At 38.6% G+C, this 12,584-nt stretch overlaps 1 protein-coding gene across 5 annotated transcripts in view; it reads left to right on the top strand.

Moving 5' to 3' along the window:
- ELMO1 (engulfment and cell motility 1) overlaps positions 1-12,584 on the top strand; it is a 521,159-nt gene that overhangs the window by 352,951 nt on the left and 155,624 nt on the right. For all 5 annotated transcript variants that reach the window (XM_054692471.1, XM_037510310.2, XM_054692473.1 and 2 more), the window contains exon 16: positions 6,858-6,994. In XM_054692471.1, the coding sequence (XP_054548446.1) occupies positions 6,858-6,994 (137 nt within the window). The remainder of the gene's footprint in view (positions 1-6,857; positions 6,995-12,584) is intronic.

Here is a 12,584-nt window from a genome sequence, read left to right as displayed (position 1 = left end):
TTCCCTACAAAATGAGAGAAAAAAAAACAACAGATCAGCTAATCTGGATGGACCCTTGTGCTCAATAATCCTCAATTGTAATTATCTGCAACTTGAATGTTTTAGAGGAAAAATAAATTAATACTTAATACTTCATCTTTTTAAATGCAGGGGCATCCTTAAAACAAGGCATCATAAATCTCAAAATACATCAAATTCTTTTCATTCTTTCTTGTGTCATATGAAGAATAGACCACCCATTTTTTTAAAGATTTATTTATTTGTGTATACAAGAACTGGGGTACAGGCCAGAGGTGTGAGGGGTGAGAGGATTCACCAGAGACAGGGAGGGGAACTGAACAGGCAGACTGACTGAAATACGCTGCTGAGGGGAGCAGTGGGAGAGACAGGAGAGGTCTGCTGCTCCATGTGGGCTGTTCCCTGGCCAGCCAGGGATCCAACTCCTGTTACAGAGGTTGTGGATAGCTTCATAGTGCTGTGCTTAACCTCTTGCACCACCAGGGAGGCCCCCACTCATGTGTTTTTTTTTTTTTTTCCAGGCTTTTCTAAGATGTGTCACTTTGCCATGAGAATTGTTTTGAACTGAGGTCATTTGAGGTCCCACAGCCTCATTAGAACATTTACTATACCCTTACTGATCTAGAAGAATGCAAGTTGAAGGAATTACCCAGATTAGTTGTGTTGTTTTTTTATTTTGTTTTGTTTTGTTTTAACTAGAATAACCTTCTTATTAGAGAAAACTCTCTATATGTCAGGCCAGTTATAGAGCATCTGGTCTTCATCATATGAGTCACCCTCCTCTCTCCTTGTAGCCCAGTCCTCTGTCCCGTTCCTTAGCTTGGGATATATACCCCCATTTTTACTCACAAACCTTGCAATCTGTAGGTATGTGGATTCTCCATATGTATGTAATTAAGTTTGTTTAATTTTTCTACTGTCTGATGTTCATTTGATTATTCAGCCACCCCAAGAAGAACCCAGAGGGTTAAGGGAAAATGCCTCTCCTCCCCAACACAGGTCAAGTAACTAATTGTTCTTGATTTGTTCTCTCTTCATTCCTTGCTGCATTTCTTATTTTTCCTTTTGAAGACATCTAGGATGGAGGCAAGCCATCTCTCATGTGGAGATTGAAAACACTGATTCTGGTAAGAGGATGCTGGTTTGATTCTTGCCCTGTCACTACAGGTTGCTTGGCTTGACCATTCCTGAGTTTTTTCATCAGTGAAATAGGGATGAATGTATAATTACTGTTATCAAGGATACAGAGCAATAGGACAGTTAAAGCTCTTAGAAGAGTGCCTAGCACAAGGTTTTAAGTAATTGCTAGCTAATGCCATTTTTACATTATAAGTTTCCTAACCATTTTTTTTTTTCAACAAAGTAATTTATTTATTTTTTTTTTTCAAATATTAAATTTTTATTTTTATATTCCCCCATACAATTGCAAACGCCCCATTCTGACCCCAATCCTTCCCCTCCCGCCCCCCACCCCCCAAAAGTGTCTCTGGTTCATAGTTTTTGTTGATTTTGATTTTCACTTTCTTATATTCATTTTCCTGGTCCCTTATTTAAGTTTTCTAGATTCCTGCTATGAGTGAGACCATCCGGTATTTTTATTCACTGTGATGTCAGCATTTAAATTTCATTTCCAATGCTGACTTCTCTTATGTAGGAACACAGACATAACTATTAGTCTTTTGAGTCACTCCTGCAGTAAATATGTCCTGTAGCTGACTTGATCTCTTTGCAAACAATGACCATCTTGTCTCAACTTTCTTTAGTCACTTAGGTTCTGGTTTCAAATCACAAAAATACAAAGGAAAATAGAGCACTTTCTCCAGATCCTTATTTTCTTGTTCACCTCTCCTCACCTCTTTTTCCATTCTTTCCTCCTTCATGGGCTAGGGAGTGCTCTACACCCTAGTGCATTTACTTCAGGTGTTGGGCCCTAAATCCAGGAAACTATCTCACTTTTCCTTACACATCTTAAATAGACCCATTGTCAAGATTTCTTTAACTAAAGCTCAAAAAAGCCCACAGACTTTGATATTATTTGGAGGTTTGAAGAGAAGATGGGTACTTACACCTACTGTGTGACAAGAGCCAATCTCTGCTAGATACAGTCATGCATTGCTTAAGAGCAGGGATACATTCTAAGAAATGCCTCTTGGGCAATTTTGTCTTGTGTAAATGCAATGTTAACAGTGGATTTTGTATCCCTAGGAGACATGGTGAACAAAGCAAAAGAAGGTTAAATCAAAAATAAAAGAAACAGATGGTATCAAGTGACATGGTAAACAGGCAATATACAGTGCAAAGCTCTATGATGTTATGGCTACAAAGTTACGATGGCTACCTTGTTACCAGGCAACAGGAATTTGGGGACCATCATGGTATATAAGGTCCATCACTGACTGTAACATCATTATATGGCATGTAACTGTACTTCACTCCCTACAATCTCAGAAAGTTACTAGTAGTACATCCTTCTTACACATGAGGAAGTATTTGCATCACCTATCTAGTGAGAACTTGAATTAAGGCTCACCTCATATTACAATTTATATTCTTTTCCTGAGCCAGGAGCTGTTTTCTGTAGAAACAATGCTGATTTGCCATTGCTGATATGTACATGCAGCTTTAACATGTGAATTTTTATCTTTGGGATCTAAATACTTCCATAGGTTTTTCACAAGACCAACATGAACGATTGGTGAACCCTACCTCTTCCATATTGGTACGATTTCAAAGGCCATTTACCAGATTTTTCTTTCCTTCATTATCTCCACTCTTGCTAGAGCCTTTAAGAAACTATATAGTACACAAATAATGATAAGAATTCTATCTAACAGCCACTGCTTACTATTCCTACACCATGTGTTAGACACCTTACCACACACTCTATATGCATAATTTAATTTGTGGTTTATAATCTTTATATGGTTATGTATTTTACAAAAATAGTTTCAGGTACTTTAATTGTCTAAGATTAAACAGCATGCCTTGGATCATCATACTGGGTCTTTGAGTACAGATCTGTGTGAATGTAACCATTGTATTGTCTTTTTTTTTTAGCTTAGACACATTGTTACAAAGAATAAAATTGGAATTCTGTTAGCATGTAACCCAACTTCTTAATTTCTAGAAATAAGTCAAATAAATGCACTCAGTGGTACTCTTCCCCATGGACTGAATATCTGAGGGAAATGTGGTGTAGTACAGAAACTGAGACTATCTTGAGGAAGACAGGAAATAGATGATATCATCCTCATGTGCTTGTAGAATAAGTAACAGTAACATAGACCCAGTGCCTGACATGTAGTCGGTGGCCCTCATATGACTATTGTTGGTACTCCTGTCACAAAGCCAGGTATTGTCCATCATCAGATGCTGGCTGTGCATTTACTGAGAACCTTGTTGCACCGAGGTCAAGACTGTGGTTGAAGGAGGAGGGCAATTGTTAGGGGGAAAAGATGTCCTGAGCAAACTCCATACAGGCTTTGTGGACTCCACCCATGCTCCATCAAGACACTGGGAACTACAAATCCCATGATCACCAAAGGGAAGGTTGCAAGAACCTGAGGGCGGAGTTAAGCAACTATGTTCTCTGTTTGAGTATTTAACTGGCCATTTGACCAGGGGTCTCTCTTTTGGCCATGCCAGCACTTGGTTTTTCGCCAGCTCAGCAGGTCATTGGGATTCCAGATCAGCGGAACTGGGAGGACTCATTTACGAACTTATCTCCCTCTTTTTCTCCCTGAGTTATTCATTTCCCCATTTCCACTTCCCTTGTAAATAAACATTTTATCAACCTTTTGTGTGTGTCTGCAGTTTAGCATTAATAAGTCCCCTTTGAAAACACGGGTGAGGGCCCACAGTCAGGCAACCCGTTTTATATTGGGTTGCTGTATAACACAAGATGATCTACAAGAATGGACAGAGAAGTTAATCTTCAAAGCAGTAACATCAAGAAAATGCCCTGAGCCCTTGATGTTAACTAAGTCAGGAAGCCTTCTACTAGGTCATTTAAGCTGTAGGTTTCAAATGTTCATTTAGGGACACATTGAAAAAAGAAACTCATGTTAGAAGATTTAATTTCTCCAAGTTTCACCTTGCTCATAAATAAAATGAGTATAAGCATGTTATCTATCTCCTGAGTTGAGAGGCTAACTCCTGTAGAGACTTTGGCACATCAGATACTCCTAACAAATGCAAATCTCCTTTACTTATGATGAGATTACATTTCTATTAACCTGTTGTAAATTAAAAGTATCTTGAGTAAAAAATGCATTTAATACATCTAACCTACTAAATATCAGAGCAGAACATAACTTTAAATGTGCTTAGAGCACCTACATTATCCTACAGTTGAGTAACATTATGTAACACAAAGCCTATTTTATAATAAAGCATTGAACATCTCAGACACAGGTAGGCCTAAACATCATGGGTTGTGAAAACACAAGCACAATATCCAAACAAATCTGGCAGTGGAATGCACTGTACAGGATAGGTTGTTTACCCTCACAATTGCATGACTGACTGGGATTTGCAGCCACTGCCAGCATCACAAAAGCATAGTATATGGTGTACAACTAAAGGTCAGAATTCAAAATTTGATCAAAATGTGGTTTCTACTGACCGTGTAGTGTTTTGCACTATCATGAAGTCAAAAAATCACAGGTACCTCAGGAGTTAGGCACTGACCATACTCTCTGTTATCAATGATGTTGCTTTCATCCCTCTTTACCCAAGGTAGAGCAGGGTTTGGTCTAGTTTTGTTTGGTTATCTTAGTTCCAATAATCCCATAACATTTTAAAGGCATAAAGTACACATATACTCATACTAGGCTGGAAAAAAAGATACTGTGATAATGTGATTAATAATAAGTTCTTGGGTGGCAATAGTATTTTCAAGAGCTTCATAGACTAGTAAATTTCATTGGCTTCAGTGCTTATGAAAGTGAAATTGACAGCTCATTGCCCAGAGCAGCAAACACATAATTCTCCTGTGTTTTTGTTCCAAGTTCTTAAAATAGCTTTGTGTCTCAGGTCGGAGGTTCATTTTCACTATTTCTCTGCCAGTAACACAGACTGGGGTTAGGGTGACTCAATGTGTTCTTGCCTGATTTCTGAGATGTGAACAGCTTTGACTAGGAATTGGGGGACAATCAAAGAACAACCCATGTTCTTGGAATGAATATGCTGGCACAAAATTCTTTATTACCACCACCTCTCTATTTACATAAACTTTTCCCATGAGTAATGCCATATGATCCTCTCCAAATCTCCGGAAAACCCAGAAAAGATTTCATTTCCATTTTTTCATTAAGAAATGAGGATCAGAAAGGTGAAGTGAAGTGTTCCTGATTAGCATGAGCTGGACTTAAACCCAAATCTGCCTCCAGAACCAAACTCTTTCTACAGGACTGCATATTGCCGCTTACCCATACCCTTGCCATGTCTGGAAGAAAATAACATTCATGGATCTTGACTTTTCATATAGATATCAAGTTGCATCCTTCAGAAGGGATGAGCTTCACAAACTCAAACCTCTTTGTTGCTTTTCAAATTGTTTCAGAGGTCTAGAACTGACTGTATTCCTAAAGGTTGAAGATAGACAAGGTTGGTGTATTATTGCTTGTGACCCTGCCAGATCAGATCCTATCACCATGTCCCCTGAGGTTTGTCAGGGTTCACTGGCCCGGGGCTTGTGTCAGAGGGTTTCCTTTAAGTGGGATCGGCCAGGGTGTGTGCCAGGTTCTCCCCAAGAACAGTTGGCCTCGACTATAAACCTTGTTCCATTTTTGCCCCTTCCCTCTCCCCGGGCCTCTAGGAGTTTAATTTCTACCACTTGGGGCCTTGAAAACTATTCTTTAGAAAAATTCCAAATAAAATAGGAATTCTTTCACTATATATTATCAGCTTATAGATTGGTTTGTTAAAAAACAAAACAAAACAAAACAAAAAAACTATGGTTACTGTTATTAGGTGTCAAAAACCTCATCCATTGGGCTCCAGGAACCTGCATAAGACATGAGTATAAGCGGCACAATAAACATCAAATGAAATGTATGTAAAGTGACTATAAAAATGTAAGCTTTATATAACCGCAAAGAAGGGAAGGGCTGCAGCACTAGTCTGGGAAGAGGGAGTGAGGTGGCTGTGCCTAGAGCTCAGAGCACCAGACCTGCCCCAAGGAAGCTCTGCAATAGAAGGCTCAGAGGCAGTACAAGCTGACTTGAAGAATGGCCAGGACTGGACCAGTTGTACCTTCAAAGTCATTTGGATTGCTGTGACCTCTAGCCATCTGTGTCTGGGAATGTAAAACAAATGGTTAATGGCATCAGATGGATAATGAGCTCAAATGTCCCCCGCTTACTGCCTTAGGAGGGAAAAGGGCCCCCTAGAGAAATAATAGAGAATGCCATTGTCAAAGTTGCAATTAATTGTGCATTCAGGAAAGCTCATCTCCTGCTAGTTATGCTGTTCAGAAAGGGTCAGTTAAGGATGATGAAGGAACTGTGATTGAGAGGACAATTTTTGTAGTGTTTTTAAGGTCAAGAATGCATATACAATGACCAAATTCCAAAGATCATGGAATAAAGTTGTATGGGTCATGTCCTGGGGTGGATTAGGAGCTGACTTTCTTCAGTCAAAATATGTGCCTAAGGGTATGTCTGACCTTCTGACCTTAAAAGCATGGAGAATATTGGTTGCTTCTACAAACTGTCTTTTTACCACCACTGCTTAAACCAAATACGCCCCCTGCCACCTTTCTCTGGAGCATATGCTGTGGCAATGTCCTCTCATTTCACTTTTCAGACTTCATCTCTTATTTTCTTTCTTTCTTCCAGCTAGTGAGACCTGCAACGACTTCCATCCAATGTTCTTCGCCCATGACAGATCCTTTGAGGAGTTTTTCTGCATTTGTATCCAGCTTTTGAATAAGACATGGAAGGAAATGAGGGCAACTTCTGAAGACTTCAACAAGGTAAGGTGAATCTAGGGGAGAGACAGAGCGCCTATGTTCCCAAAGGAGACTCAGTGTACATAGTTCTTGGGCTGTGTCTGTGTGTGGGAAGGTAGATGGCACATTGAGAGAATGATAATGGCTATGATTTTGGGTTATTTTGAGAATGTAGAAAGAATGACCTACCTATGTAGACATGAAGCTGTATGTTGGTAATGTTCTCATACCTAGGGTTAAGTTTGGACAGCTTTGTTCCTTTTGGCTTACTAAGCTGAGACCCTTTCTTTAGAAATATTGTTTAGATTAAATTTTTCCTCACATGATTTTGGCCTAGGATGCCTGGGTATTGCAAGATCTATTGGAAAAAAATGCCTTCCCTCCACTTGTGCAAGTAGCCAGCACTGGGAGAATGAAATCAGAAAGGCTGCTCTGTTTTGGTCACTTGGACTTTTTTTTTGAGAATTTTAATTATGTTTAGATCTGTGCTTTTCCATCAACAAGTGTTTTTATTAAAATGCAAGATTTTTTTAAGGAGTTGAGTAAGTATGTATATAGGGAACATTTCTTGGTTTATAGTAAACCTTTGATTCTTTGAACTAAAGTCTCCTTTGGTTTTCTTTAAGAGTGTAATGAACTTCTCATTTTTGTCTGTGTGTGAATGTTAAGTGAAGAGAACAGTATTGATCAACTAGGAGGAAGCAGAAGCATCCTGTGTGTTTTCAAGATAAACAAAATCTTTATCCTGAGATAAACACTTTGTTGAAAATAAGGACATTGCTAATAATAACAGAGTGGGGACAGGTATATTGCAACTTTTAATACTTTTAATTTGCTACTCTATTTGCTATTTTCCTGCTGCTGTTCTAATTTGCTACTGATCTGGGTAATGTATAACCCCATCACCTAGTTCCATGGTACCCCTTGACCTGATCTAGGGACATAACTTTCTAAAAATAGAAAGGTATGTCTTCACAGTCATCTTGTGGGCCTCCAGGTGCTTGGGCTTGGTGTACAATACTATCCACCTTCCAGCTCTACTTGATATTTTTACTGATATTCTGGATATTTGCCTCTTTGCCACCCTTCCTTGGAATTTCATCTCATCCTTTTCTACCATATATGGCCAATATTGGTTAAGAAGAAATAAAAACAGGAAAAGGAAATGCTGCTCATTCCCAGATCTCACTGTCTCACCAGCATAAGGTGCTTACCTGCAGTTTTAGCAGACAAATTCCAAGCTACCTCAGCATGGGCCATCTATATAATCATTGACATAGGTCTCAGCAATGTCTCACTGGAGAACACTGATCTGGAAGCTGCAATCTACAGCTGCAAAGGATCAGCCGTACCTAAGGACAAGCATAAGTCGGGAAGGAAAATGGAGGGAAGATGTCCATTAATTCCTTTGTGATTATACTGGTAGCCTCTTGAGTGTACTTGATTTGGTTGTGAGTGACTTTGAGAGTCAGGTGCAAATCATCCCTGGGAGAAGGGAGGAAAGGGCATGAAGAATTTTGTACAGTCAAGCCAAGATAAAGTAGAGAATAAATCAATAATCTCTTAAATGGTTATGACTACTTTGCCTCTGGTTAATTCAGTCTTTTACAGACTACAGTGGTTGTGTTTCTCTCTGCTCCCTCTTCTCCTAGAGTAGACCTCATGAGCTGTGTGCTTTGGCATCAGTTGTCCACTTGCTTTCTGAGAGCATCTCATTCATCCTTCTTCTCCTCAGTTCCAGAAATCTGCATTTTTATAAATGATAATGGTGCAAATACTGTTGTTGATCTGTGCAATTAAGGTTTATGGAGAAATGTTATCAAATTCCTACAAAGGAATGGTTTAAGAGGAAGAGAACTTACACATTTAAATCCTATATGACCTAAGATAATGATGTGAAGTTCCAAGAATGCATTGTTAGCAAAGGAAGTCAGAATGATTAGTCTGAAGGAGGCGAGCAGGGCTGATAGAGGGAAATGAGCATGGTTATGGTTTCTTAAGGGCTTGTGTTCAGGTTGGTGGCAGTGATATCCTGCCTATACAGGGAGAGGTCCTGAAGATGACAGCAAGTTCCCTAAAGTGACTCTTTAAAAGTGAAACTTATTTTCACTGTTATATAGCTGCAAATATACTCTGCAGCAAGATCTAAGAGCCAGGTTTTGAGTAAGGTTTCTTACATGGCCCTAGTGCTATCTTGTTGCATTATCTACAGATCATAAACTAGCATCTGTTGTCACACAGTTGCTGCCAAGTAGGAGTGGCAGTTTATGGCTGTGAATAGGCAGCTGGGGGCCTAGAGGCAGAGGGCCCCACCCCATGTCCCAGAAATCCATTCCTTAAAGATGGGTATCAGAGGATAAGCTATGGGGAGGACAAGGGATTTGTTTCTGCGTGAGACATTGTTACCATTTGCTTTTTTTCTGTTTAAAATGTTGTTACCATCTTACTTTTGTAACCAAAAGAGTATATCAGTTGTATACTTTATCATGTGGGTATTATTATTTTTCTACTGCCTCTGTAACAAAGAACAAATGAGGTGACTCAAACAATACAAATTAATTTTCTTACATTTCCATAGTTCAGAACCAAAAAGAGTCTCCCTGGACTTAAATCATGGTGTCAGCAGAGCTATATCCTGCTGCAGCTCTAAGAAGAGAATCTATTTCCTCTGCTCTTTCCAAGTTCTTGAAACCTTCTGTTTTGCTTGGCACATGGCCCTCTTTGTTCATCTTCAAAACCAGCAACCACAGTCCAGTCTTTCCCACATCACACCTCATTGCTCTGATCCTTCTTTTGCCTCCATCATTCATTTTTGAGAACCCCTATGCCTGCCCTGGACCACCAGCATAAGCCAGGATATTTTTCCTTAAACCATTTAATTTTAGCTGATTAGCAACCTCAAGGTCACCTGCAACCTAAATTCCTTTTGCCCCATAGAAGGTAATGTATTCAAAGGTTCTGGGGATTAGAATATGGGCATTATTCTGCCTACTGTAATGTGTATTTAATTTGTAAGCATATTAAATTTGTAGGTGTGTGTATCAATTTAAATTAATGAAACATTGTCACATGAGATTTTTGTTGTCCTTTTAGCTATTAGACCAGCACAATACCAGTGATAGAGTTCTGCTAGTGGTTGCTCAAATACTGAAATAAATTTACACATATAATTATGTCCCTTTACTTTTATGTCTCTGTTCTGCCCCCATCAGCCTTTACAAAAGAGAAGAGCCTTGTGTGAGAGCCTTTAGTTGAGTTTGAAGAATGTCTTCCTGAGTTTTTCCTGCTGCCTATCAGCCACTGCTCTGCCTTACCAGATAATAAATTGAAAAAAGAGATGAGTTGAAATTTTAATCAGGTCACTTTTCTTCTTGTTATTAACTTGGTAGGAGAAGAGATTGAATTTAGGAACAAATCTAGATTTGGAGTTACTAGTAAATGTAATATTTGTCTTGTTACCTGAGATATCCAAACTTAGGTTCAGAGATATTTTAAAAGAATCCAATATGAGACATGATTTCTTTTGAGCTGTCTTAGATATACCCTCAGGTTCCTGCCACATGGAACAGAAGCATGGAAGGTGTATTTGTTGACCTGAGACCCAGGGTTCTGTAAGAAGGGCTTAGTTAGCTATCTGTCTTCTTTACCTCATAACTGGAGAAGCAATATCCATCCTAATTTTTGTTTTGTCCAACAAACAGTGTTAATTTCTAGCTGAACCAGGCATCATTTCTATAACCTACTTTGCTTGGGACAGACACTACTTTGTGGATAATTTAGTGCCAGGTCGATAATGCTCATGCTCAAAGTGAGCATTTGGAATGGCAGAATACTTCCTGCTGCTCTCGACTTGGAAGCAGCAGATGAGATTTTTTTTTTTATTTGTATAAGAGAAGTAGAATTATGGAGTGATTAAAATATTTATGCTTTGAAAAGTACTTTCAGTTTCTCAATATAGCAATCTCTGCAGAATAATCCATTGATTCAGACCATTGAGTCTGAATTCTGTTTTTGCCTTTTATTACCAATATTTTAGAGCATGCATTATTCATTTTTATGGGAATTAGAGAAACCTAGCTGTAGCTGGATACCTTAGCACACAAGTGGCCCTATAGTCATTCCTTTGAAGTCCTCATTTTATATAGGGAAGTAAACAGGTATGGGAATCTCACTGAAAGCTTTTGGCTCCCTGCACCTTAAAAATCCTGGCAAGGATATACACATTAAAATATATGTGTGTGTAATAGTGTTTCTCAGCTTGTAAAATGACTCACCTGGGGGGCTTTTGAAGCCCCCATTATTCCAGTCCCCAAATGCAGCACATTCCAGTTCTATTTGGGGGGTAGCCACAGTTATCAATGAACATTTTTCTTAACACAATTTTGATCAGGAAAGGCAAATCATGTCCATAGAATTACTGTCAGCTAACAATGTAACACTTATCACCAACTAATGCAAATTGCATGCACTGATGAAATAGTATGTTCATTGGTCTATAAAACCCAATCCTGGTTTTGCTTGGGAAATCTATGCCTGAAAAACTTTTTTAAAAATTGGACACTAGTATCCCATCACCCTCTCTTTTGGCAGAATGGTATTAATTTGAAGTAATAAATATAAAAATTCTTTGAGGAAATAAAATATGCATTTGCAATGTGTTCTTTTTATGTGTAATAAGATAAACCATTCTATAAGAGCATGTGGTATAAATATACAATGGAATATTAATCAGTTATTTAAAAAAAGAGGAAACAGGAGGGGATTATGCTACGTGAAATCAGAAGGAGAAAGACAAACACTGGATGATTTCACTCATATGTGGAATATAAAGAAACAAAACAAAGGATCAGACAAAGATAAACCGAAACAAATCATAGAAATCTGGCTGCAAAATTGAGGCTACCAGAAGGGGTGGGGTAGAAACGAAGGGTAAAGGGGGCCTAATGGACTGTAGTGGAGGATTATGGGTTCTTTGGTGGTGGGTGTAATATGATAACATACATTTGAATAAGTGTGAATCTTTACCCCTAAATCATACACAATGTTGTAGCACTGTTACATAAACAAAAACAATACAATTTTAAAAAATAACAAATTGTAAAACAAAAGCAGAAAAGCTTTTTAATTAAATAGCTCATTTAACTTTGCCAGGAATAGACTTTAAGCTGAAAAGTTAAGGGATGTTGCTGGGGTCTTCCTCCAAACGACTTTATAAAGCACCTTAGTTTTCCATGTGACTAGCCATGGGAAGCAACCTTAAAATCAACAGGCCCCTCCCATAATTCTCACCTTACTAAAACCTCTCTGGCAATTTCTTAGCTGTCCATACCTCTCTTGGGATGGTTAGTCCTTCTAGAACAAAATACTTGTTCATAGCATTGGTGTTACTTTAGATACTATGAAAATTGACATTAGAAAATAAGATCAAATAACTTTGTCATGTTTTCAAATTACAAAAGTGGAAGAAACTAATGATTCAAAAAATGTTGTGACTCTGCAGCAAAAGGCACTGTTTTAAAACATCACCCGGTGGCATAATAAGCAAAGCACGCACAATAGAGGTTAGAATCTCAGGCTGGCAGATGAGAAAGCATTCTTTAAAATAGGAGACACT

This window comes from Talpa occidentalis, unplaced genomic scaffold (assembly GCF_014898055.3).
Source record: "Talpa occidentalis isolate TD23 unplaced genomic scaffold, MPIMG_talOcc4v2.1, whole genome shotgun sequence".
NCBI classification, from domain to species: domain Eukaryota; kingdom Metazoa; phylum Chordata; class Mammalia; order Eulipotyphla; family Talpidae; genus Talpa; species Talpa occidentalis.
Note: the sequence above shows the minus strand (reverse complement) of the source record. Positions and strands in the feature narration are given on the sequence as shown.